Source organism: Entelurus aequoreus, linkage group LG08 (genome assembly GCF_033978785.1).
Source record: "Entelurus aequoreus isolate RoL-2023_Sb linkage group LG08, RoL_Eaeq_v1.1, whole genome shotgun sequence".
Classification (NCBI taxonomy): domain Eukaryota; kingdom Metazoa; phylum Chordata; class Actinopteri; order Syngnathiformes; family Syngnathidae; genus Entelurus; species Entelurus aequoreus.
The window spans coordinates 22,043,827-22,071,410 of record NC_084738.1 but is presented as its reverse complement, the minus strand read 5'-3'; the positions used below and the strand labels follow the sequence as shown (position 1 = coordinate 22,071,410).

At 42.7% G+C, this 27,584-nt stretch overlaps 3 protein-coding genes and 1 long non-coding RNA gene across 9 annotated transcripts in view; 3 read left to right on the top strand and 1 right to left on the bottom strand.

Moving 5' to 3' along the window:
* The window catches only part of LOC133655649 (uncharacterized), a 118,463-nt gene extending 110,829 nt beyond the window's left edge, over window positions 1-7,634 (top strand). Inside the window, exon 5 of the long non-coding RNA XR_009827023.1 lies at window positions 7,547-7,634. This is a non-coding gene — a long non-coding RNA (uncharacterized LOC133655649). The remainder of the gene's footprint in view (window positions 1-7,546) is intronic.
* Window positions 3-8,831, bottom strand: lyrm1 (LYR motif containing 1). 2 transcript variants are annotated; one of them, XM_062055996.1, is made up of 5 exons: window positions 7,495-7,733; window positions 7,204-7,362; window positions 7,064-7,124; window positions 942-973; window positions 3-870 (listed from the first exon to the last, which is right to left on the bottom strand). In XM_062055996.1, exons 1-5 carry the CDS (start codon window positions 7,510-7,512, stop codon window positions 757-759), a joined length of 384 nt encoding a protein of 127 aa, XP_061911980.1. In that variant the 5' UTR covers window positions 7,513-7,733; the 3' UTR covers window positions 3-756. The 2 variants fall into 2 exon arrangements, with proteins under 2 accessions (XP_061911980.1, XP_061911981.1); XM_062055997.1 differs by lacking the exon at window positions 7,495-7,733 and adding an exon at window positions 8,688-8,831 and having other exon boundaries at window positions 6-870.
* dcun1d3 (defective in cullin neddylation 1 domain containing 3) lies at window positions 8,726-21,867 on the top strand. Of its 3 annotated transcripts, none has more exons than XM_062055990.1 (4): window positions 8,726-8,789; window positions 13,789-13,863; window positions 15,578-16,138; window positions 20,146-21,867. In XM_062055990.1, the coding sequence occupies exons 3-4, from the start codon at window positions 15,690-15,692 to the stop codon at window positions 20,681-20,683; spliced, it is 987 nt and encodes a 328-aa protein (XP_061911974.1). In that variant the 5' UTR covers window positions 8,726-8,789; window positions 13,789-13,863; window positions 15,578-15,689; the 3' UTR covers window positions 20,684-21,867. The 3 variants fall into 3 exon arrangements, with proteins under 3 accessions (XP_061911974.1, XP_061911975.1, XP_061911973.1); XM_062055991.1 differs by lacking the exon at window positions 8,726-8,789 and adding an exon at window positions 8,863-9,153; XM_062055989.1 differs by lacking the exon at window positions 8,726-8,789 and adding an exon at window positions 8,863-9,485.
* Window positions 21,868-21,980: 113 nt separating this feature from the next.
* Window positions 21,981-27,584, top strand: part of LOC133655641 (katanin-interacting protein) — a 37,055-nt gene continuing 31,451 nt past the window's right edge. For 2 of the 3 annotated variants that reach the window (XM_062055984.1, XM_062055983.1), the window contains exon 1: window positions 21,981-22,065. The gene's annotated coding sequence lies outside the window, so the exon portion shown is untranslated. The remainder of the gene's footprint in view (window positions 22,066-27,584) is intronic. The other variant, XM_062055985.1, reaches the window with a different exon arrangement.

Genomic DNA, 27,584 nt, shown 5'->3' with positions numbered 1-27,584 from the left:
ATCAAATATTGTTTTAGCATGTTTTATTCTGCTTCGATAACTGAAACAGGGCTCCAGTGCATGTTATGCAAACATTTCTTGTAAAGAATCTGCAATGTGTAACTTTTTTAAATATAAAGCACAATACAAACAACTATTAAGGTGGTGAAAAAAATTACATGACAGTTTCAGACTTGTAACATTGTGAGGATAAAACACATTGCCAAACAAAAGTTAATACTACAATAATTAATTTGTAAAGTATGAATGAAGTTGTGATTTCACAACTCAGGCACACATTTATGCTCATATATTGACTTCATTGTTGTAAAACTAGTTTCTCTAGCGTAATAAGGTGACTTCATTCTATTTTTTCAGGCCAAGTTACATCTTTATTCTTGTAATATTTCAACTGTATTCTCATGCTTTGAACGTGTTACCCCGAGTACTTTTTTTTTTCCTTTCAGTCATCCATAACACATTAAAAGCCACCCATTTGCCTATTTTTCCCGTAACTTTTTAATACAATTTATCTGCTTTGCAGATTGATATCGTTTTCTTAAAATAAAAAAATACAAATAAACAAAGATTTTGCCTAGACATGGTTTTAAACAGAAACATGTTTATATAATAACAAAACGATCATATAAAAGTGTCTTTATAAAGAGTGGTCAGTGGGTGCCAGCGACACATTAACCCCATTGGACCATCTTGTGATGGCATTCTAGCTTTTCCTTTGCTTTGGTAACTGGAAGACTCGGCGTGGATGGAAGGGTATCAGGTCTCGTCGTGTGACTGTAAGTAAATTGGCTTGGCCTGCTTCCTCAGGCGCTGCTGTGTTCGCAGCTTCCTGCCTTTCAGAGTGGCCAGACCCATTGGTGGGAGGTATGTCTGCAGGAAGGGGAAAAAACAGTCATGTTAGAGCTTTTATGCACCAGCACAAAACAAAACTATTCACTTACCGCTCTCGGGTATGGATTCTTGTAATGTAGACCTGTGAGATGAAACAAAACAGTCAGTGCATCAAACAGTAAATCATCATCACTTCCGCTATGATACCGGTATTGGAGTCTTCAGTATTGGCCGATATCGATCTGATACGATATCAGCACTAATCATGTACATACTATTAGGTTTTTGTAGTGTGTAATGTAAAAAGGCTTGATCAACTAAAATTACTCTGAGAAAACCACTAACCTTAAAACAGACTTATGCTGTCTTTAAATTGAAGTGGAGTGGTAATTGTTGGGGGGGTTTTTTTGCAACACTTATTAATAACAATAATTCGTTAAGTTAAGCTCATGTGGACACGTTTGTCACTGGATACTTTCTGATATGATTCTGCCATGGAGACGTACCTGTAAGTTATAAACAGCTATAAATATTTGATACTTGTTAATATTGACAAATGTGTTCAGACTGCAATGTCGTTCAAATAGGGACACCTTTTACCTTTGTCTAGCTTGTGTGCTATTGTGGGCTTAGCTTTTGTGTAGCTGCAAGCTCCTTTTGTTATGAATTTGCACTAAATTAGTTTTTGCTTGCAATTTTGTTGTACAATGTACAATGACAATAAAGATATATTCTATTCTATTATATTCTATTCTAGTGGCCTACAGTATAGCCAACCATGTTTACCTTTTGTAAATGACTTGACAGCTTCGCACAAGTAAACAGGACTGCTTGTATCGGACCTTATATCCGAGAAATGTACATGTAAACTTCTGATAACTACTGCTAAAACAGTAACTTTTTTTCCTTTTTTTTTTTTTTACATAAAGTGATGGAGAGTCCGTTATAATTGTTCTAGGCAAGTTGGCTTCAACACCAACACAAGTGTGAGTGTAGGGTACCAGTGACGTGCAGTCAGGGGAGGCAGGTGAGGCAGGGCCTCACGTGCCATCATGGAAAGAAAAAAAATGTAAAAAGAAAAAAAAATAATTAAATTGTTATATGTATCCAGTGATTATACTATAAAGTTATTTTCCATTTAACTTCACCAGTTTTAGATTATTTTTATTCAAAATCGCTGAATTTTCACATTTGCCGTTCAAATACTGAGAAGAGACTTGCGGTGAGTCAGCAGCCAGTTGAGCCTCACCATGGATTGCGCAATGACTCGGCTAACTGCTGGCCTGCTGTGCAGTGAGACCGTATTGCTATATGAATTATATTATCCATTTCCATAGTTTAGTTAGCTGAGGTATATAATGTACAGTGTATTTTGTCAACAACTGTATGTGTGTAACGTATTTCTTGTGCTGAGCAATCATAAAACGGCTGCGAAGACGCACTGGGTGAGGCTCGCAGTAATCCCGCCTCATGGTGGTAGAGGGCGCTAGTGATCCCAGGGATCATTCTTGCGACTACTCGGCTGCAGAATAAGTGACAACAAGCAGCAACAGTTAGCGATCGTTTATTTTTTCCTCTCGCCTGGACTTTTAACATGGAGGATTACATATCTAAAATAAAACAGTTTTCTAAACTGGACTTTCAATCGAAGCAGGAGGTAATAATTAAAGGAAGATCTCCATCGAGACAGAGAGACTTTTAAAACTAAAGAAAGATAAGGAAGACTTCTATAAACAAGTTATCGATGCTTTTGTTCAGAAGGAGCGGCGCATGGATTTCATTTATAAGTAAAGGTAAGACCATAATAAAGTTTTTTTTATTAAATGTGCTTTTTTGTGTGCTACAGTTTGTATGTGTAAAGTTAAAGTTAAGTTAAAGTACCAATGATTGTCACACACACTAGGTGTGGTGAAATGTGTCCTCTGCATTTGACCCATCCCCTTGATCACCCCCTGGGAGGTGAGGGGAGCAGTGGGCAGCAGCGGCGCCGCGCCCGGGAATCATTTTTGGTGATTTAACCCCCAATTCCAACCCTTGATGCTGAGTGCCAAGCAGGGAAGAATGTTGGTATGAGCTTTTAAACATAACCTGTTAACTGCTGCCAATCAAATGGTGAATAAGATACTCTTTAGGGTTCATATGTTTGTAAATCTGACTGTGATGAAGTCACTGCCTCACCAGCCATGAACCTCACCGCACGTCACTGGTGGGTACAGGGCAGCGACTAATGGTAAGAAGAAGAAAAGGTAAGGTGACGTTCCAGAGATAACTTTTTTCACAACTTTGAACCGCTGCACGGACAGACAATTCTTACATGCACACGATTGTCGCAAAAGTCACGTGTAAAAAGACAGCCAATCAGGGTTCCTGCTTCACACAAATTTGATGACAGTCAGACAGACTTTTTTTTTACGCACATACAACTCTTAGACACAGAATGCTTTACATCAGGGGTCACCAACCTTTTTTAAACCAAGGGCTACTTCTTGGGTACTGATTAATGCGAAGGGCTACCAGTTAGATACACACTTAAATAAATTGCCAGAAGTAGCCAATTTGCTCAATTTACCTTTAACTCTGTTATTATTAATAATTAATGATATTTATCTTTGTGGAAACACTGATCATCTTAATGATTTCTCACAATAAATATATATAGAAACAGATAAATATCAATATGCAACACTTTATTTTTATATTTTCTCTAAGTGCACATTTTTCAAATTGAACATTTTCAAATGATCACTTCTAAGACAGTCTTGTGAAATCACAATATCCCATTTTAACTAGCTAGCCACTAACATTTTTTAACAAATCATGAATTACTTTGCACCATGTTTGTACAAATAATAACTCATGTAAAATACAAAAGTAAACTCTCAAATTTTTAAATCATGTCACACTTTGAACTGGACACCAAATCTGTTATCTGTTTCTTTGTCAGTTAGTGGGAAGCCTGGCATTGCATGCTGTTAACTAGTGTGTTGTACTCTGGTGTGTAACTTGACACTGCAACTCTGAGTGAGTCTTGCAGATGTGCATCAGTGAGGCGTGTTCTGTGTTTGTTCTTGATGAAGTTCATGTCAGAAAAGGCTGATTCACAAAGATAAGATTTTTCCTCATTGTTTGCGGAACCTTCTTAATCTTTTGGACATATTTTCACAGCAATCTGGCCTTAAGCTTAATTATGATAAATGTAAAATGTTAAGGATCGGAAATCTAAAGGGAACGTCCTTTCGAATGGAATGCAAAGTGCCTGTTTTGTGGACAGATGGACCAGTTAACATACTTGGTGTTGTTGTCCCAGAAAATCTGGAAGATCTAGGCTCAGTAAATTATGATAATCGACTAAGAAAGCTGGACAAAATTATGCAATTATGGAAAGGGAAATCCCTAACCTTGTATGGTAAAATGTCTATTGCCAACTCGTTAATTATTCCTCAATTTATTTATTAGTTTTTGTCATTACCAGCTCCATCACAAAACTTTTTTAAGATTTATGAGCGGAGGGTCTTCGATTTTGTCTGGAACGGCAAACCAGAAAAGATTAAAAGAAAGGTTTTGTACAAAGAGTATGAATATGGGGGCCTGAAACTTCTCAACCTTGAAGCTATGTGTCTGTTTTTAAAAGCATCAATTGTTCCAAAGATGTATTTAAACATTGAGTGGTACACAAATGTCCTGTTGGACAAAAAACATGTACTGTATCAATAGAAATTGTATCCTTTTTTACAAGTGATCCCCTCCCAGAGAGTCTGCTGGGAAACATGGCGGGGTTCATAAAGGAAACAATCCACTCATAGTGGTGTTTTCAATTTTATGTGCCAGAAAAAAGAGACAATATTTTGCAGCAGTTAATATGGATGAACTCTAATATTGTAATAGATGGAAAGCCTTTCTTTTGGAAAAATATGTTTGAAAGAGGAATCATTTTTGTCAATGATATTATCAATGAGAATGGTAAAATTATGAAGTATGATGAATTTAGAGCTATGTATGGTGATGCTTGCTCAAGCTTTTCATTTTATCAACTAACTGGAGTAATTGGGAAAAGATGGAAACAAATAATTAATTATGGAACTACTAAATTATTAGTTTGTAAACCTCTAATAAGAAATTCTAGTTGGCAAAAAGGAACTAAAATAAATAGAAAAATATATCATTTTTATTTAATAAATAAATCTTTGAAGGCTGCCTCATACAACACAAATGGAAAATGGGAGGACTTTTTTGACTGCCCGTTGCCATGGGATGCCATATTCAAACTAATCTATAAAACCACTATCGATGTGCAAAATCGTTATTTTCAAATTAAAATTATTTATAACTTCTTACCCACAGGGAAAATGTTAAAATTATGGAATATGACAGAGTCAGATGATTGCCGATTTTGTTGTCAGGAGCCTGAATCCACCCTGCATTTGTTTTGGTATTGTCATATTGTGTCTTTGTTTTGGGTGGAAGTTGAAAAAATGTGTTTAAGGATTGGTTTGTTTATGAAGCTTAATGTGGTTTCTGTTATTTTAGGAGAGTTCATTGACAATCATGATTTAGTCAATTTAATTATAGTACTCGGTAAAATGTTTATTTTTAAGGCCAAAAACAGATATTCACTTAGTATTACTTTCTTTAAAACATTTATTCAGTATTTTCTAACTTTAGAAAGTTACATGGTTGAAAACGATAATGATGCCAAAAAACATTAAAAAAAAGATGAGAAGTCCTCAAGGGCTTATTTTGAAAGTATAATTATGTTTATAGATTATATGATATCTGTTGTTGTGTTCCCTAATTTGAGTGACCTGGACATAATCTGGACTGTACATAAATGCTTATTTTGAAAATGTAATTTTGTTTATAAATTATATGCAATCTGTTGTGTTCCCTAATTTTTTTCTGTGTACATGAATGAAGGTGTGTGTTGCTGAGTCCGACTTGGACATTATCTGGACTGGGCCTGGTTTAAAAAACCCTTTAAACAAATCTAATTTCATTGACAACCTGGTCTGTTGAAGATAAGGCCCTTTTTTAAAAAATAAAATAAAATAAGATAAATAAATAAAAAACATTTTCTTCAAAAAAAAGAAAGTAAAACAATATAAAAATAATTACATAAAAAATAGTAATTAATGAAAATGTTAGTGGACCAGCAGCCTATACAATCATGTGTGCTTCAGGGACTGTGTCCCTTGCAGATGTGTTGTCTATGTTGTGGGAACCAGAATATTGGTAGCAGAAAGAAATAACCCCTTTTGTGTGAGTGGGTGTGGATGAGTGTGCATGGGGGAGGTTGTTTGGGTTGATGCACTGATTGAAAGTGTATCTTGTGTTTTTTCTATGTAGATTTAATTTTTTAAAAAAAAGTTTTTTTTATTTTTTAAAAAAAATTTTTTTTAGAACAGGCCCGCAGGCGACTCATCTGGTCCTTACGGGCGACCTGGTGCCCGCGGGCACCGCGTTGGTGACCCCTGCTTTACATATTATAAATAAATAATATAAATGGGTTATACTTGTATAGCGCTTTTCTACCTTCAAGGTACTCAAAGCGCTTTGACAGTATTTCCACATTTACCCATTCACACACACATTCACACACTGATGGCGGGAGCTGCCATGCAAGGCGCTAACCAGCAGCCATCAGAGGCAAAGGGTGAAGTGTCTTGCCCAAGGACACAACGGACGTGACTAGGAAGGTAGAAGGTGGGAATTGAACCCCAGTAACCAGCAACACTCCGATTGCTGGCACAGCCACTCTACCAACTTCACACCTCCGTATACGATACACAACCCTTTCGCGGCAGAAACATAGCAAAAAGTCTTGTGTAAAAAGACAGTCAAATAGGGAAGTATGGACAGATTTTTTTTTTTTACCCTATGGCAAATCATAACACGGAAAGACAACCTAAACATGCATCCATTTTCCATCCGTTTTCTACCGCTTGTCCCTAAACATGCACACACATAGAAAAATACAGACACACACATTAGTCCACAGACATGTGTATTGGATTACAGACACAGATTGAGATACGCATTTGCAAATAATTTTGATATAATAATACGTCCATATTAATCACTTATCAATCCATTCCAAATGATCAATTATGCCTATCATTATTATGTAATTAAAAAAATTGATATAACTCTACACCAAGGCCATAAGACTTATATCAAAAAGTCAGCTAAATGATAAATACTGAGTGATAAGGATGAAATGGGTCACTTCTCTTACCTATTTCTATCCGAGCTTCACATTCCTTAATGCAGCTTTTTATGGTTTCTTGATCCATCACCTGAAAGTGTAGCACACACAGCAGATGAATAGTCGAAATAAATACTGTTTTCGTTTCTGTGACCACAAATCGCTCTTACGTGCTGGTTCTGTCTGAACAAAGTGCGCGCCTCCTGAAGTATATATTTTCTCTCGGCCAGCGTGTCACTCGCCACTCCACTGTGCGCTTGCCAGGTCCGTGCGACGCGAAAGACCCGCATGTACAGCGACAACACCGTCCTTGGAGTAGAGGCCGTCATCTGGACAGAGTCACAAAAAAAACTATTTTAGTAAAATTGTTTATGCAAAAGTGGAAGTATGTGAAAATATTGTTATTGTGGTCTATGTATGTCACATCCCATCTGTTAACTGCATAGTTTCTTTATCCGCACCTCTTTAAAGCCATTCATCCACCATCCTTTTTCTACCGCTTGTCCCTCTCAGGGTCGCCGGATTTACTGGAGCCTACCCCAGCTGCACTCGGGCGGAAGGCAGGGTACACCCTGGACAAGCAGGACCAACACAGATAGACAGATAACCATTCACACTCACATTCCATCCATCCATTTTCTACCGCTTGTCCTGTTCAGGGACGCGGGGGATGCTGGAGCCTATCTCAGCTGCACACGGGTGGAAGGCGGGGTTCACCCTGGACAAGTCGCTACCTCATCGCAGGGCCAACACAGATAGACAGACAACATTCACACCCACATTCCATTCATCTATCCATTTTCTACCGCTTGTCCCTTTCGGTGTCGCGGGGGGTCGCTGGAGCCCATCTTAGCTGCATTCGGGCGGAAGGCGGGGTACACCCTGGACAAGTCACCACCTCATCGCAGGACCAACACAGATGGACAGACAACCATTCACACTCACATTCCACTCACATTCCATCCATCCAGTTTCTACCCCTTGTCCCGTTCGAGTTTGCGGGGGTGGCTGGAGCCTATCCCAGCTGCACTCGGGCGGAAGGCAGTGTACACCCTGGACAAGTCGCCACCTAATCGCAGGGCCAACACAGATAGACAGACAACCATTCGCACTCACATTCCATCCATCCATCCATCCATTTTCTACCGCTTGTCCCGTTCGGGGTCACAGGGGTGGAAGGAGCCTATCCCAGCTGCACTTGGGCGGAAGGCGGGGTACACCCTGGACAAGTCACCACCTCATCGCAGGACCAACACATATAGACAGACAACCATTCACACTCACATTCCAGTCATCCATCCATTTCTACCGCTACCGTGTCTACAAAACATGCACTTCCACAAATCGGCCACTATTTGTCGCTAAAATCTTTATGCGTGCTGTCATAACTTCCGGTGCCTATTATATGACTGACATTTAAAAAACGTATGTTTTGTATAATTTTACAATCCCAAGTGTTTTTAAAAAGGTAACAGTTAATGTGTTAATCGACACAAGATACTTTCTTATGCAGTGTTTTACACTATGCTAAAATGTGCTCCTCAACGCCGATACGCACAGATGCGCAATTTCTGGTGGAAGTTAAGTTAAATAAAATCGCAGTTGCCATAAACTTAATGTATATCATGTGTATGCTGACAAACCAAACGATTACCTTTTATAAAGTGGCTTGTTTGCAGCTCATTCGTTTAAGTGGAGCTCCCGAGGACGGCTGGTATGACTGTCGCGTTGTGATGACGTCACGACCTACCTTCTGGTAAATAGAAATGTTTACTAAATAACATAGCGCCTTTTTAATTTGCTAATGCCTTCATTTTTGATTCAGAAAAAAATTATTGTTTTAACATACATACAGTACCAGTTTATTATTTAGCAGTATGATAAAATAATATATCGCGCGGCGCAATATTAATCTCTTAAGAAGCTCTTGAATGTGTCATTGACTGAACATGTCATTCAATCGTTGTGTTGTTGTTTTTTTCGTCCATAATGGCCGCAATTCCTTATTTACGAGCGTTGTTGTGCACTAATATGAAAGGATAATCGTCCACAAGACGGAGGCGCAGATCAGCTGTTGGGTGCTTCGAACAGCGAGGAGGAAGTGATGCAGAAAAATGCCCGTAATGAAGCTCCACTAAAAAAGGAAGCACAAAGAAATAGGCTGCTGTATTTTTTTTGCTGTAGTCTCTAATCATTCCTTTAAACGAATGACCACTAATTGAAGACACATTTTTTACAGACGCTGTTTAAATGCAGCGGCTTATTGCATTGTGTCACTAAGCTGCCAACGATGTATACATTGTGAACTTATTATTTCTAGCTGCCTGCTAGCTCTGCAAGCTAACGCGACGAGTTTGCCTCTTCTTTATTTCTGCTCTTACTTTTAACGGATAACATTTTTCCCCCTTTTTTATGCTGGTTTCATTCCACACGATAGAGGTTGCCGGAGAAGGTGAGTTTCTTTACGGCAGTTCTATGTCTTAATCAAGCCATTTAGCTTAGCTGATAGCTAACTTTAATGCTAGCTATGGCGACATCGTTAGGGCCACCCAGTTCGTGTGTAATTAGTACAAAGCCTGCAACGATTACAGTTTGACTTAAAATGCAATTCATCATGGCAAAGTGTTACATTATTAACGTGTGTGTTGTAAAATAAACGCGTTACAATCGCGTTGCTGTAGTAACCTAACTCTAAGTTTGCATAGAATGTCCCTCAAATTCTTATATTTGCATTAAAACATCGCTATTTAGTGTTTCTGACGTGTATTCAGAAGCAAACACGGCTTTATAGATGTGTGAGGTGGCTGTGGCCAGTGTACCTAATGAGGACTTGCCTGTACATGCCCACTGAAAGGCAAGTGTAATAGATTGGCCCCAATACTGAAGAGTAGGCTGTTAAGTGTGGCAAACAAAGCACGATCAGGGGGAAAAAGTTAGTTTATTATCATCTAGTCCACAGGTGTTAAACTCAAGGCCGGGAGCCAGATATGGCCCGCCACATTGTTTAAAGCGGAACTGCACTTTTATTGGACTTTTAATAATAATGATAATGGATTAGATTTACCGTATTTTCCGCACTGTAAGGCGCACCGGATTATAAGGCGCACCTTCAATGAATGGCCTATTTTAAAACTTTGTTCATATATAAGGCGCACCGCATTATAAGGCGCATAGAATAGACGCTACAGTAGAGGCTGGGGTTACGTTATTCATACTCAGTGGCCTAATGGATAGAGTGTCCGCCCTGTGATCGGTAGGTTGTGAGTACAAACCCCTGCCGAGTCATACCAAAGACTATAAAAATGGGACCCATTACCTCCCTGCTTGGCACTCAGCATCAAGTGTTGGAATTGGGGGTTAAATCAGCAAAAATGATTCCCGGGCGCGGCCACCGCTGCTGCCCACTGCTCCCCTCACCTCCCAGGGGGTGATCAAGGGTGATGTGTCAAATGCAGAGAATAATTTCGCCACACCTAGTGTGTGTGTGAGACAATCATTGGTACTTTAACTTTAACTTTAGATGGAGCTGCGCTAAAGGGAATGTCAACAAAACAGTCAGATAGGTCAGTCAAACTTTATTAATAGATTACAAACCAGCGTTCTGACAATTCCGTTCACTCCCAAAATGAATAAACAGCTGTTTTGTTATTATCCCCGAGGTAAAGTCAGTGACGTAGTATTACGTTTATCTCTTAACAACAGCAAGGTGTAACATGTAGTGCAACATTTATATCACATAGTGGAGGGGAACTTTTCCTCGATTCAATAAACACGTAAAAAACAGTCTGATACTGTTACGGTAAATCAAACGTTAGTGCAATCACAATATAGTAACACTCGAAATAGTGCAAAGCAATAACACTTCTACTTGCTCTCGGTTCAACAACCCACTGTTCGAGTTTGTCCTCCTACTGTAGCCATCTCACTTTGTTCCCTCGGAAACTCTGTTTAGTCTTCTTTACTTGGCGCAGGTCATCTTGTGGCTTCCTCCACTTCCGCACCATTGATTCGTTAATGTTAAATTATCTCGCTGCTGCTCTATTCCCGTGTTCTACTGCGTGAATAATCGCCTTGAGTTTAAACTCTGCGTCGTAAGCGTGTCTCTTAATAGGAGCCATTTTGGGGTCTTTACTTAAACACACAAATGGAAATGAAACGGCACGCCTCGCGCAGTCATATATCCCAGCATGCACCGCGCACTTCTTCTTCTACGGGGGAAAATAAAGTCGGCGGCTGCTTACCGTAGTTGCGAGACCTGTTGTGGCTCAATATTGGTCCATATATAAGGCGCACCGGATTATAAGGCGCACTGTCAGCTTTTGAGATAATTGGAGGTTTTTAGGTGCGCCTTATAGTGCGGAAAATACGGTATATAGCGCTTTTCTAGATACTCAAAGCACTTCACAGAGAAATGAGAACCCATCCTTCATTCACACCTGGTGGTGGTAAGCTACTTTCATAGCCACAGCTGCCCTGGGGTAGACTGACGGAAGCGTGGCTCCGACCGCCACCTATCATTCATCATTCACTTACCAGTGTGAGCGGCACTGGGGGCAAGGGTGACGTGTCCTACCCACGGACACAACGGCAGCGATTTGGATGTCAAGAGGCGGGGAGCGAACCCGCAACACTCGGGTTTCTGGCACGGCCGCTCTACCCACTATGCCTTTTGCCTATCATTCACGATCCTTATGCAAGACAAGGACTGTTTTCACTGCTGGACTCTAGAAAGAGTTTCCGCAGCCTCCGTAACAGAACCTCCAGGTTCTGTAACAGCTTCTTCCCTCAGGCAATAAGACTCTTGAACTCATCATAATAATCCCCTCAATTCCCCCCCAAAACGGATGAACTCGCTGGAATATAAAGACAATATAACATACATCCATAAACGTGGATGCATAGGCAAAAGTGCAATATATTTATCTGTACAGTAATCTATTTATTTATATCTGCACCTTATTGCTCTTTTACCCTGCACTACAACAAGCTAATGCAACACATTTTTGTTCTTATCTGTACTGTAAAGTTCACATTTGAATGACAATAAAGGGAAGTCTAAATCTAAGCACACATACATTTTTCTTTTATGCACTCTGACCAATAAAAAAAAATGCTAACAAAAATCATGTTGCGATGATGCCTAAAGGGCTTAAAAAAACATCCTAACACTTCCATCAGTTTTATATACATACTAATATTAATATTAGTATAGTAACATACACATTAATAATATTTAAATGTATAATAACATTAATTTCAAGCATTCGGTCGCGCATTATTTCACAGGCGCCTCACAACATTCACTTTTTCTTTTAACATCACTGATTACTGCTCACTGTAGACATTAGAGCCAACAAACCAAATAAAACATCGCTTACTGTACAATGTCTGCTGTCACTGGGATGCCAACCGTTAGGATGTTGATGTATTCCCATTTCGCGATGACAAAAGGGGGGTGGAACGAAGCGTTTTTTCAGATCTTTATCGCCATTTCCTGGTCTAAGTTGGTTGTCCAAGTTTACCAACTTCTCAGTATATGTTCACATCATTTTTACTACCCAGGTGCAAAGCATGATTTATAATCTATAATAAACTTTCACACACTCAGAGGCGAGAAAGCAGCTCACCAGCTGATGATGTCAATACAGCAGCATAAGGAAGATACCGCTAAATGTAGGTCCTTAACATTGAGGTCATGAAATGTAAATGGAGTATAGTTGGAGCTTTTTGAATGGTTATTTGAGTTTTATGGTCAAAATAGACGCAATGAGGTCATGGCTCCCATTGGCTCCATTGTAAGATGACTTTTATTTACGAGTTAGAATGCATTTGGAAGAAAAAAAAAGTTCTTGTCTCTCAAAGTGATTGTGAATTATAGGCAAGATTCCAAAGTAAGTGCAGTTTTCCTTTAAACTCGCCTGCCACACTGTTTAAGGTGGCCGCACCGGCATTTTAGGTGGTCAGCCGAATTTTATTGTGGCCCACCATGACACTTATGTGTCCTAAAAAAGGCTAGAAAAAAACTCTTTCTGTTAATTATTTCAATTTTGATAAACAAATGTACTGCCTGCTACTGCATATGTTTTATTTACACTTTTATAATATCTGATCATGCTCAGATGTTCAAAGCATTTTTGGGGGTTATCAAATATGAATATCTATCTATCTGCTTGTCAACTTGACTCATGATTTCAAATCAAGTTATCCGTTAATCTGTAAGTAAAAAATATAATAATCGAAAGTATAGTTTCCGTAGAAAATTGTGTAACAAGGCTATTATATGTTTATATTCATATACATTCACGGTTACAAGCCATCCTCAGAAGTCAGCCATAATTGCAATGTGGCCCTTCATAAAAACGAGTTTGACACCCCTGATGATCTAGCCTATAAAGTTAATGATATAATATATTCAGTACAAATCAAAACTGTGCTTGTTTGTGAAAAACTTACATGTATTATACAGTATTTGAGTTCTAAAGTAGTTTTCTGTTCAGGTTGTCTTACAAGACATTTTGCCTCATCCTAGCAGGCTTAAAGACTTTTAATAGGACAGCTTTTGACTTGAGTCGTCTTCTAAGACCACTTGAAGACGTAATCGATTCATAGCATGATTAAAAAGTAGTTGTGGCAATCGGTGGGTCAACCATCTTTATTTGTCGCAGCATCTTTGTCATGCAGCAAAAATAGAACTGCAGGTTTGGGTTTCTGCTTATGATGACAAGTAACCTGTCTCTTTTCATTCAACATTGCAGATGCCAAAGTCACAGTGATGGAAAAGCATAGAGAGCGACTGTGATCTTTGCCAATGCCATCTGAGGAAGTAGTTTGTAAGTAACCAGCAATGATTTTTACACCATGTCACGCCATTAGAGTCCATTTGAGCAGTGTGTGGCTGCCTCGCCTTAAGTCACTGCTGTGTGTGAGTGGTAGGAAGAAAAGCTCAGACTTTTACTGTATTCAGGTGTAAATCTCTAAACCAGGGCTTTTCAACTGGCGACCAAATACGGCTGAGGAATGACAGCAGCAGTCTGGCTCTTAGTTCAGTTCAAAACATGGGAGAGACTTTAGCATTTTTGAGGCAAGAGTAATGGTGAAGGGAGAAGTCCGATCCCCCGGTCCTCATCTTCCTGGAAATGTGGCCTCAAAAACAAGTACCGTATTTTTCGGACAATAAGTCTCCATTTTTTTCATAGTTTGGCCGGGCTCCAGTGCGACTTATATATGTTTTTTTCCTTCTTTATTATGCATTTTCGGCAGGTGCGACTTATACTTCGGTGCGACTTATACTCCGAAAAATACGGTACGTTGAATAGCCCTGCTACAAACCCTAAATATGAAACAAGCCAGCTTTTTCCAGGCTTTTTTTGTTTGTGTTTACTGTAGCTAAAGTAAAACCTCCTAATCTTAACACTATAGTGCAGAGATATTCAGCTAAATTGTTTTGGGGGTCACATTTACAGAAAGCTAAAGGGGAGCATTAGTCTTATTTTGTATATTCAGGAGAACTAGCATTCTTTACAGTAGACGTTGACTGAGTTTGGTTTATTTATTTTGTCATTGTTACAGGAGCACTCTTCTGTTTTTAAGGACAATCTGCAAAAAAGCAGCACTCTTGTGTTTTTAAGAATCTGCCGCAAAAATGTTGTCTCTCACAAGTTTTTTTAACTGAACTCATGGGCAACCAGTTAAATAAACCAAATGATGAAAAAGAGAGGACCTAAAATGGAACCTTGACGAACATTACTAGCTAGAAGCCTAGTATAACTAAAGAAGTTGAACAAATGACTACTGACTGCATATGAAGTAAACAAGTTACAGCAACACTTTAGTTACATCAATCACATTACCAAAAAATTGTAACTGCCAAAAAGGAGAGGACTTAAAGGGTGCCTCAGTTATGTTAATCACGAGTTTGGACCCCAGTGTTCTACAGTATGTTTGCTAGCAAGGTTAAAATGTAAATGCAAGGATCTGCCAAAAAGGAGACTAAAGGGGTGCCTCGCAAGTTTGGACCCCAGTGTTCTACAGTATGTTTGCTAGCAAGGTTAAAATGTAAATGCAAGGATCTGCCAATGTGTTTAAAGTGGTCCAAGTTCCTCCATACAACAGAAACAGTCCTGTGTTTTTAGGAATTTGTTGCAAAAATGTTTCTCACAAGTTTTGAACTGAACCTGGGGGCTGGTATTGTGTCATTCTCGGTTCGACAGTTAAATAGACATGCATAGTGTATATGTACCTATAAGAGTTATGCTTGCTCTAAATCCTTGTTTAGGGTTTTCACAAGTGGCAGTACAAGACCTGGTAGTTTGTTATATTAGCTTATTTTTCCTAAGACTCTAAAGTTTGGTGTGTACTGTACCGATAATGTCCAAGTCTTAATTCCTCATGGTCCATTTTTTGTTAAAGATCTCTAAGTAAAGCTGAAAGTTTACCCTTTAGTTTCGTCACATCTTATTTTATTTCAAATTAATTATTGTTAATTCCAATCCGAATGCATCCAGTCAGTAAGGAGCTAGATGTTAACATTATTTTCTACCTTAGGCCTTGAGGGTATGTTGAGACAGTTGGACGGGCCAGAGCAGAGGCGTCTAGGTGGTTCCGACGGGGACTGAATGCGAGGGGGACTGACGGAAAGGTGACCAGGCAGGAAGACATGGGCCAGTGTGTCACCAAGTGCAAGAATCCGACGTCTTCGCTCGGCAGCAAGAGTGGCGACAAGGAGAGCGGGTCCAAGTCCCACCACAAAAAAGGCAGCTGCGCTGGTAGTGGGGGAGGCCACAAGGAGGACCCCAGCGCCCCGAACAGCAGCAGCAAGCCTGGCAACGAGCTTTCGAATGGCACCAAGGTCCTTGAGGTTACCGTGGAGACACCTGTTATCTCGACGTTAATGGGAGAACCACGTGATGAGAACATGGATGGAGACGGGCTGTCCATAAAGCACATCGAGGAGCTGTTTTGCTGCTACAAGGATGAGCAGGAGGATGCCATCTTGGAGGAAGGCATGGAGATGTTTTGCAACGACCTGTGTGTGGACCCGGCAGAGTTCCGTGTGCTCGTTCTTGCCTGGAAGTTTCAAGCAGCAACCATGTGCAAGTTTACAAGGTGAGACTGGGTTGCGATCTTGATTTATATAACATACTTTTTTATTGTACTTAAAAAAACTGCATCACAAACAAAGGCTGCAATTGTCATTGACAAGACAGCTGATGCGGCATCCTATTTCGCTGTCACTCAGCGAGCCTCACCCGCCAGGACAAGTTGGCTCTTCTGCCCTGGTTGTACCTAATGATGGGCGACACCACCGGCAAGAAAATCACAACTAACATTTTTTTTTTTTCAAAACTGCGCGGCCCTAATAAGTGGCATTTTTCTTGCTGAAATTAACCTTTCAGTTACACAGGAAATGCATCCTGCCCCACTCCTGTTAATGTCAGTGTGTACTTCAGCTGAAAAGAATAGCCCTCTGTTTGAGTCACGGTTGACTTCCCCCTCTCTGATGTTTAGCACAGCACTTTTTCAATCAAAGGTTCTCGATCAATCCTCACACATGCACAGTGGGTATTACGGGCATGCAAAGAAGCGACAGTGATGTCTGTTGTTTTAATTGTTTGTCCAATTCAGTCTCTTGCTCAAGGCCACTGCTACAATACTATTTGCTGGTCTTCAAACCTGGGACCCTCTGGTCCCCATACCAAGACTGAATCACTGCTTGCCCCATATATTACCTCCTCCAAGGCAATATATTATGCTTTGATTGTAGTTTGTTAGATGGTTTGTGAGTTGGTGTGAGGACCTCACAAGAATCGCATAACCAATTTCTGATGAATAAATGCCACAAACTATCATCACTATTACAGCTACTTTGACAAAAAGAAAGTAGAGGTGAGCTATTTGTGTTTTATTTTTATATGACTGGTAACATTATAATTGTACTTTATTTACAAAGCAGGTATCCACTCAAACAGCGCGTTGTTTTCTTTATGCTATGTTGTGGCCAAATGTCTGAATTGAACAGTTTCAATATTATGGGTGTCCTCATCGGATATCGGTCTGATATCTGCAAAATACAAGCATCGAATGATATCGGCTTGCATCTAAAATCTCTGATATAAGCTCCGATACAAGCACTCCTGCAGCGCGTTTGTTTGTGCAAAGTTGGACAGCCATTTAGCATCTTAGGCCTTGGTCACACTTGAATGTCAATTCCGATTATTTCGCCCATATGTGAACTGTATCTGATTTTTTATGTCAATATGAACCGTACAATTCCGAATATGTAAAATCTGACTCAGGCTTCTTTTTTGTATGTGGATATAAATCGGATATGTAAGCATTCATCTGAATGTCATCAAAAAGTGATGTCGTAATTCTTCGGCAAAATAAACACGTACGAAAAAAATAGTTGACAAAGAAGCAGAAAATAGGTGAAAATAATGTTTTAGGAACTCCAGTCAATGTTCAACCACTCCTATCTCCGACTTCTCGCCAATACACTCTGCAGAGGAGATGTTATATAGAATGTACCACAAACTGCAAAAGGCCAAAATGCTTGCTTTCCTTCCTGATCTTCTACACGCAATAATTCTATTGAGAAAATGTTGACTTTGATTGCACAAAATTCTTGAAATTGCCATAAATACGCCAGGACTGACACCAACTAGAATTGGAGCCATGTTTACTTGTGTAAACATTGCATCACGTGTGGCGTCATGATGTCATATCTGCATGCGGGTCAGTTTACGTTCACATTGCATTTTATTTGTAATGTGAACGACCACATGAAAAGATCAGATTTGACCAAAAAAAATCAGAATTGGACATCCGACAGACCCTGCAGTGTAAACGTAGCGTACGTAAATATCCTCCAATAAGCACGCAAGTTTGATTCTTTCATGTATTTTAGTCAAGTCATTTACAAAAGGTAAACATGGTAGGCTATAGGCTTCTAAGAGCTAGCAGCTACAAAACAGCTAAGCACACAATAACGTTCAAGCTAGACATTTCATACCTAACATTGTTCTGTTAGGCCAATTTCACTTGCTCAAACCTTTTCTAACATTCCACACTACAAAATAATAAAAGCATGTACTAGGATTCCTCCTGATATCATATCGGATTACTATTGGTATCGATCAACACTCAAGGCTCCACTACCGCTGTTGTATTGGAAGTGAAAAAGCCATATTTGGGTAAATATACTAACAGCTGAAGCAAATATTCTTTGACCCTTTGGTGACCCCTGTTCTAGAAGGATGGCACATGGGTACAGGGATTATTTGGTGCAGATCTGGCTAAATTTGAATGGTACTGTGTAGGGCTGCAGGATTTTGTGAAAAAAGCTAATTGAGATTTTTCTCTTCAAAATTGATATTTGATTTGCAATTTTTATCATTTATACATAAAAAGGCATACAAGATGTTACTTTCAGACTGTCAATCAACATATTCTTGTCTCAAGGTGCCACACATTATAACAGTATGCAATTATTTACCTTAAAAACGATTTGGCTTTATGCAGATATACTTAGAGCTTTTGTCTACATAATGCTCTTAAAATGAAACCCCCACCCCCCTGATAAAAAACTATACAATGATTATAAAGGAATTATAATATATAATAATACTAATGCGAGTAACCATTTAAAAGGATAAAAACATATTTCTCATTATTGTAGAATTGTTTACCATTTTACTGTAATTGCAAGATAAATACCGGTACGTTTATCTAAAATAAATAAACCAAAAAAATTGACTCATTTCTGTAGGCATTAATTAAACTAAAATAAATTATTATCTAAAAGTTCTTTTTTTTCCCCAGTTGGAAAAACGAGGTCAGACGTTGTCTTTTTGTTTATTGACATCTCATGACCACGGCATTCTCGCTCGTTCGTCCATGTTGATGGGCGTATATTGCCCATCCAATTTGAAGCTGAAATATTACCACAACAGGACATTTGGCTTCGTAATCATATTTTTTTCCTCTTAATTTGTGTTCAGTTAAATAAAAACGTGCTGAGAGCGATGCACAGAGTGAGACGTCTTTCTATTTGTTTGAAGCGAGAGACGAACAAACGCGCGGCTCAACAACTCTGAATCACTCAAATGCCGATGACGGAGAAGGGGGGAAAAAACCTCCTTCTCCTGCGGTTATTTATCGCACTGATTAAAACCTCAATGTTGATTCGATGTCGATAAATTGTGCAGCCCTAGTACGGGTGTACTGTTCCAAACTGAAAATGGCACTGTTAATTTCGGATAGACAAACACTTTTCTCCACAATTTTTTTATTTTTTTTGTTAATAATTAGGCAGCTTGGCTATTGAGCTCTATTAAAGTAGATACATTTCCAGTGTTTCACATATGTGGCGCCAAATTTAATTGTAGTGGGTCGCCACAATTAATTGAGAAACACTGATTTATATCAGAAGTATAATCAAATGCTGGTTAAAAAATGTTGAATATTCTCATTCATCCGACTAATTCAATTCTCAGGGCATTGGACCGGTCAGTTTGTCAAAGAGGAAATTTTACCTCTCATCCCAGTAGGCTTCATCAATTCTTGCTCACAGACTTGTATAGGGCAGCTCTAGTCTGAGAGGATGGTGCAGGATTCAAAGAATTTATCCTCCAAAACCTATCCTCTGACTTAAAATGTTATCCTTTTTTCCTGGAATCTTCACTATACAGTAAGTAATCTCCACTGCAACTCAACTGTACTTGTTGCGGCTGCTTTTCCATTGGCAGTTCCAGGGATCTGACGGCTCAATTTGTAGTACCTTACATGGCGAGAAATGATAAAAATGAACACACATGCTAACATTAGCTCTGATTCCTGCTGTATTATTTATACTCCTTCTGTTGCTGCCTTCAGTCTCCTCTTCGATAACTAATTATTACCCTTCATGCTGAGAAATAAATGCAGGAGATTCTTTTCATCCATTATTTGTCGGTGTGTCCTCTTTTTGTCTGTTTCTTGTTTTAAGTGGGGAAAACTACCGCACCTTTTGTGGCAAGTACAGCAGTTGGTACTATGCAGTGGAAAAGCAGTAATAGTTTGTAAATTTAAGAGAAATGTCATTCTGAATTGCAGTGTTTTGTCTGTGTCAACAGAAAGGAGTTTGTTGAGGGCTGCAAGGCAATCCAGGCAGACAGCCTTGAAGGAATCTGCTCCCGCTTCCCCTACATGCTACTGGACGCCCAGGGTGAGGAGAACTTCAAGGACCTGTACCGCTTTACCTTCCAGTTTGGCCTGGATGCAGACGAGGGCCAGCGCTCGCTGCAGCGGGACATTGCCATTGCACTGTGGCGCTTGGTGTTCACCCAGGACATGCCGTCTATCCTGGAGCACTGGTTGGACTTCCTGGCGGAGAACCCCTCAGGCGTTCGGGGCATCTCGAGGGACACTTGGAACATGTTCCTGAACTTCACCCAGGCTATCGGGGCCGACCTGAGCAACTACAGCGAGGACGAGGCCTGGCCCAGCCTTTTCGACACCTTTGTGGAGTGGGAATTGGAGCGCAGGAAAAAAGAGGAGGCAGTAATGGCGAAAGACGAAGAGGGACCACTGACAGAGACTGAGAGTTTGCCTAGCACAGACAGACTCGCAACAGAGGGCAGTCGTGGATCACAGACATGGGGGGGACACTGACTAGCGAACAAGAGAACATTTGTAAGGGAGGAAACATTTAAGTGAAATGCACATTTGTCAACCATGGGAGGAATATTAGAATTACCATTACAGCTGGTCATTTTTGTGTTGCAATGGTTTTCCTGCTTTGCATATTTTATAATATTTGTGTTTCGAAAGGGCTCTATGAACTGACATGTTAAGCACTTCTATTTAAGTTATTGCTCTAACCCTGCACTCTTTGTTTTAAAGTGACAAGGCTTGGGGTCCATTTTTACTTGCACCTACCTACCATAATACATCAAACTCGGTTAGGCTCAAAAAAATAAAAAGCCATAACATTACTGTTATATAAATTATTAATTTTGAGATGGTCACACTGCTGATTTGTTTTGTATCTTAAAGAAGGGAAGGGGGACGCCCACAGTTTTTTAAGTTTGAGGTTGTATTGTTTGCTTCTATCTTGCAGTGCTGTGAGTATGAATTAGTATTGCCTTCACCACTATCGGCCTGCAACAACGTGGCAAACGGATACATTATTCCTAGGGCATTTTATACCAGAGAATAATTTGTCTTAGTTTAATTTTCACCCCCACCAATGAGTGTTGAAAATCCTATTTCCATGGTAACTGACCCCACACTTCAATTTTGGATTGTGTTTGAGTTACGACTGAGCTTTGTCTACAACGCTCCCTATTGACCTCTTGACATCTACAAATGTCCATTTCCTTTCAAGAAGCAGCCAAGTGTCGACAACGCAATGACGCTGCCTTTTCACGGAAACCCAAATCTGCTGACGCTATGTCATTTCTTGTCAGATGATGCTTATGCTGTTACATTCAAAGCTTAATGATGTTTACCTCCAGGCAGTCAAAGTTTGACACAGCCTATACAAGTGCACATGTCACAATTTTGACTAAGCATGGTTCTGTCTAATAAGATTGCACAAAATTCTTATGGATGGCATGCGAGGGCACGATACTTGCAGCACTTGGCACAAATTGATGTCAGCTGAATTAATTCCATTTAAACCTTTCACAGAGTACAATATTAGACACGGGTGTTGACAGGTGAATAAGTGCTTACCTGTCTGCTATCAATGGAGTGGTGAGAAAACCGGATTTTAGTTTACAGCAACAACCTCATCTTATCCTTTTTATATGAACTGTATTGATTTATAATTAATAAACACAGTGTTGAACTTTTGAGTGTTGAAAGTGTGTATTAATGTTGTTTTGGAGGTAGTTTGAGCTGCAGGGACACACGGGGCGTGTCCTCGACGCTTGCGGCTCTCCTGATTGGTCGAGAGCTATCCTGGTAACCATGGATCACAACACTGGACCCATGAGGAAAGCAGCCGTTTTGTTTGTGAGCTAACTGCTAACAAAGCATCCACCAAGACGGTTAGTCATTCTTGTAACATTTTTAACTAGATGCTGCCATTCACGTCATAGTTAGTACCCATTCGGTGTTGCCAATGAACATAAAAGATGGACGCTATAGCCAGCTAGCTAGCATGCCAGTAGGTTAGCGCATGCTAGATATTGAGCTGGTGAACGTTTCCTAGTACAATATTATTTTCCAATACACTTTTTGTTGTAAATGTTCATCTTTAATTGTAATAGCTTCAATTAAAATGACAGCTATGTAATGTCCAGTACGTCTAATGTAACCCCGTGTCTCAGTTAGGCTGACGTCATTGATATGTATAAACAGATGTGTGCATGTGTCACATGCATATTTAAACATCAGATTGTGAGTATGTGTGTCTCGTTGCTTTCTATCGTGGCGTAATCAGAGTCTATCTGCAGCGGCCAACGTGCATAACACGCTTTATTTGTTGAAAAATGCTTGACTCAGGTAATAAACCAAAATGGATGCCTGTAGGAAAACAACCTGGAGGCAAAAGCGGGGGGAATTGATTGATTGATTGAAACTTTTACAAGTAGATTGCACAGTTTGGTACATATTCCGTTCAATTGACCACTAAATGGTAACACCCGAATAAGTTTTTCAACTTGTTTAAGTCGGGGTCCACGTAAATCAATTCATGGTACTAATATATTGTAGCGTTGAACGGGTTTGACAAATGTCTTTGCTTGAAGATGTCAAGAAATGCTGACCAATGAATGATCGGTTCAACTTTTAATGATCAAGCCAATTTTTAAACACACACACACACAAGTGAAAGCACAGCATACTTAGTCAACAGCCACACATGTCACAGTCAGGGTGGCCGTATAAAAACAACATTAACACAGTCACAAACATGCACCACACTGTGAACACACACCAAACAAGTAGACAAACACATTTTGGGAGAACATCCACACCGCAACACAACATAAACACAACAGAACAGATACCCAGAATCCTTTGCAACACTAACTCTTCCGGGACGCTACACAGCCCCCACCTAGCTGGGTTCGTTGTCCCCAACAGCCCATGCGTTCATCACAAAGTCCCGCAAGTGCTGAGGCAACCGGCGTCGTCGACGCCCCTCTGATGGCGGCTGGCTGCTACCACTGTCTGCAGGTAGGTCGGAAGGGGGTATTACCTCAGCATCCTCATTGCTCCCTGGGGGTATCTCCCTCTCTGGCAGAGTGGTTGACTCCAAGTGCCCCCGGCTCTGGTCCAATGGCTGGTATGGGGCCAAGCGGTCTCGGTGCAGCACCACCAGCCGGTTCCGAGGTGCCAGTCGTATCCGATAGACCACGTCGGGCAACTTCTGGAGGACCTTGCAGGGTCCCACCCAGTGGCTAGTGAGCTTTGGGGAGAGTCCTTTCTTTCTCACCGGGTTGTAGACCCAGACATGCGCGCCTGGTTCAAAGTCCTGGCCTCGACTGCGGAGGTCATATGCCCGCTTCTGTTGGGCCCCAGCCTCCGTCAGGCTGGTGCGGGCAAAATCGTGGGCCTCCCGCAGCCGCTCCACAAGGTTGTAGTAGTAGTCCAGGCCCGGCGCTCCTCTCACTTCTGGTTCTGGGGCTGGGCCAAAAACCAAATCAACAGGCGTGCGTAGTTCGTGACCAAACATCAATGATGCAGGGGTGCAGCGTGTTGACTCCTGCACCGCTGTCCTGTAGGCCCAAAGAATGAGTGGGAGGTGTAAATCCCAGTCTCTCTGCCGCTTGTCGGTGAGAATGGCAAGTTGTGTGGCCAAGGTTCTATTAAAACGCTCCACCAACCCGTCGCTCTGAGGATGCAGCGGCGTGGTGCGAGTCTTTTTCACACCCAGGCGACGGCACACCTCCTGGAATACCTGGGACTCGAAGTTCCGTCCCTGGTCGCTGTGCAACTCCTCTGGAGCTCCGAATCGGCAGAACATCTCCGAAACCAATCTCTCTGCCGTTGTTGCAGCGCTCTGGTCGGGTACCGCATACGCTTCTGGCCACTTCGTGAAGTAATCCATGGCCACCAAGATGTAACGGTTTCCACTATCAGTGACCGGAAATGGGCCTAGAATGTCCACACCCACTCGTTCCATGGGGGCCCCCACCTGGAACTGCTGTAGGGGAGCATGGGAGCGGCGTGTGGGGCCTTTCTTTGCTGTGCATGCATCACAGCGGTGGACGTGCATCTCCACGTCACGGCGACAGCCCGGCCAGTAAAAACGCTGCCTCAGTCGGAGCAAGGTCTTGGTCACTCCAAAATGGCCAGTCCCTGGGAAGCCATGCATCACTTCGAGGACCTGAGGCCGCAGCACACGGGGCACCACGAGTTGGAGGGCAGCATGTTGTCCTGTCGGAGCTTCCCAGCGACGATACAGCAGGTCGCGAGACAACAGGAGGCTGTCCCACTGGGAGTACAGTGCTTTGGTCTCAGTATCCAAGTGCACCACTGTGGTCCATTCCGGCCGCTGCTGTGCCCCCACCCAGCTGCGAGCTCTCTCAAGCACTGGGTCTTGTCTTTGATGGTCGATCAATTGTTGGGGGGTGAAGCTGTCCAGGTCGACTGTGATGTCATGTTGCCTGACTGCAGCTACTGATGGGTCTGGCATGCACCGCTCTTCCGCCCGCTGGCAGAAACGACACGCCTCCTCACAGGGCCGTCTGGACAGTGCATCAGCGTTGCCGTGCAGGCGGCCTGGTCGATGAGAAATCGTGAAGTCATATTCCTGCAAGATCTCGACCCACCTGGCCAGCTGCCCCTCGGGTTCCTTGAAGTTCAGCAACCAGGTGAGGGAGGCGTGATCTGTCCGCAACACAAACCGTTGACCATAAAGGTAGGGTCGGAAATGACGAAGGCCCAGGACAATGGCCAACAATTCCCGACGGGTGACGCAGTAGTTCCGCTCTGGCTTGCTCAGCCCCCGACTGTAAAAGGCCACGACCTGCTCGCCGTGATTCCCTTCCTGTGACAGCACAACCCCCACACCGACATCACTGGCATCTGTATCGACCACGAAAGGTCGGCTGGGGTCTGGGTAGGCCAACACTGGGGCTCGGACCAAGGCCTCTCGCAGCTGTGCAAAAGCCTCATTGCAGCTGTCAGTCCATTCATATAACTGTCCCTTGTGTGTGAGCTGGTGCAAGGGGCCAGCAATCGTTGCAAAGTCCTTGATAAATCTCCGGTAATAGGATGCCAGTCCCAGGAAACTCCGCAACTCTTTAACATCTCTTGGCGCTGGCCAGTCACGGACAGTGGCAACTTTGGCTGGATCAGTAGCAACACCTTGCCCACTGACGACATGCCCCAGGAAGGAAACTTCACGCCGAAGCAAATGGCACTTTTTGGGGTTCAATCGCAGCCCAGCCTGACGAATGGCCTGGAACACATGCTGGAGGTTCTGTAGAGCCCCTTTAAATCCTGCAGCATGCACCAGGAGGTCATCCAGGTACACCACACAGCGATCACGGGGGATGGATGCCAGCACTCTCTCCATCAACCGTTCAAACGTGGCAGGTGCGTTGCAAAGCCCGAACGGCATCACCTTGAACTGCCAGAGTCCTTGACCTATTGTGAACGCTGTCTTTGGTCGAGCTTCGGCGGCCAACTCCACCTGCCAATAGCCACTTCGGAGATCCAGGGAGCTGAACCAGGAGGAGCCAGTGATGTAGTCCAGCGCATCATCTATGCGCGGCAACGGGTAGGAGTCCTTGCGGGTTACATCGTTGAGCCGTCTGTAGTCGACGCAGAACCGCCACGAGCCGTCCTTCTTTTTGACCAGAACTGCGGGTGCTGCCCATGGACTGCTGGAGGGCTCGATGACGCCCGCCTGGCGCATCTCCTCGATTTTCTCCTGGGCAGCCACTCGTTTGGCAAGGGGCAGACGGCGTGGGTGTAGCCGGATTGGTCGTGCGTCTCCTGTGTCAATGTTGTGGAGTACGAGACTGGTGTGCATGCAGTCTTCATCTTTCGCTGCAAAAATGTCTTGGAAGGCATTCAGTAAGCTTTTCAGTCGCTCCTGCTGGGTGGTATCCAGGCCTTGACTGCTTCGCTCTAACAGTTCTGCAATAGCCTGCTGGGTCTCTATAGTAGGCAGTCTATTAGTAGAAGGGTTAGGTTGAGACTTCTCCTGGTCCACCATGAAGGCCGTAGCCGGGGATGGCTCTGTGGGGGCTGTCACTCTGCAGGCGCCTGGCTCATCAGTACCCTGGAGGGCAACTGTTTTCTCACCAAGATGAAGCGTGGCCCTAGGCACATCGACCACAGCTCCCCACATCTCCAACAGGTCAAGCCCAACAATGCAGGGGTCTTGAATGTCAGCCAGCCAGAATGGGTGTCGTCTCTCTTGGTCCGCCACCTTAATGCACACTGTCCCTTGGCCCAGCATGGCAGCCTTGCTACCGGTGACGGTTGTAATTCGGGCGTTGGTGATTGTCCAGCCTGATGGCAAGCTGCGCTGCAAGTGGGGAAGGACACCCGGCCGGATGATGGAGATAGTGGACCCCGTGTCAACCAGGGCTCTGCAGACTGTTCCATCAAGCTCGCATTCCAGGTATAGCCCCCGGGCCCTGCCCAGGCGGCCCAAGCGCTGTGCGTCACATTCGGGTACAATGGAAACCATCCCGGGTGTCAGTTCCCCGACACTGACACCCCTCTCTAGTTTGACGACACCTCAGCGGCAACGTCAATGGGGGCAGGGGCTGGACAGTGTCTTGCAATGTGGCCAGGGACACCGCAGCGGTAACAGTTCACTTCGGTCTGCCTTCTCTGGGAGAAGCGTGGCCGGGGCCTTGCAGTCACTTGGTCGGTTCCCTCTCGTTCGGTCTCGTCCCATCCAGCCTGGCGGACTCGCGGAACATCACGGCGGCCATCTGGAAACAGGACGTGCTCCACACGTTCGGCTTCAGTCAATGCGGCAGAGAGAGAGTGTTTAGCAAACAGTCTGAGATGTTCCCGAAGTCGTTCAGGCTGTAGACCACGGACAAAGGCTTGTACGGTGAGCTCTTCCTGTAATACTTCTGGGAACGCTGGGTGACCCCTTCGCACCAGATGGCGAAGGTCCGCAGCATAAGCTCCGAGACTTTCTCCCAAAAGGCGTCGCCGCTTATACAGCTGCTCTTGTGCTTCGTCTGCATGGATTGGTCGCCCGTAACGTCGTTGAAGAGCCTCGCGCATGGCCCCCCAATCAGCCAATTCCTCCTCTTGTAAATCGACCAAACACTGTAAGGCTGGGCCTTCCAGGGACAGCGCCACATGCCCTGCGGTTGCCACATCAGACCAGCCATTCAAACGTGCTGCTAGCTGGACCTGGAGGAGGAAGGATTCAATAGAGCCTTCTCCACTATAGTGAGGAAGCTTTGGAGTGGCGATGCTTGGCCTGTAGTCATCTCGCAGGGAATTTGTGTCCACCATCACCGCAGGAGAGGCACTTCTTCGCCAGGCACTCCTTCCAACACGAGGCGCACTTCTTCCATCTGGTTGAGCTTCCAATCTTGTCCCATCATATTGAGCTTCCATTCTTCCTCCAAGTGGATGG

Coding starts and splice junctions, on each gene's coding strand:
- lyrm1 (XM_062055996.1), bottom strand. Junction 7,125..7,203: donor TGTTCAGACAGAACCAGCAC/GTAAGAGCGATT, acceptor CTACACTTTCAG/GTGATGGATCAAGAAACCAT. Junction 974..7,063: donor TGAAGCTCGGATAGAAATAG/GTAAGAGAAGTG, acceptor TTCATCTCACAG/GTCTACATTACAAGAATCCA.
- dcun1d3 (XM_062055990.1), top strand. CDS start 15,690: ATGGGCCAGTGTGTCACCAAGTGCAAGAATCCGACGTCTTCGCTCGGC. Junction 16,139..20,145: donor ACCATGTGCAAGTTTACAAG/GTGAGACTGGGT, acceptor CTGTGTCAACAG/AAAGGAGTTTGTTGAGGGCT.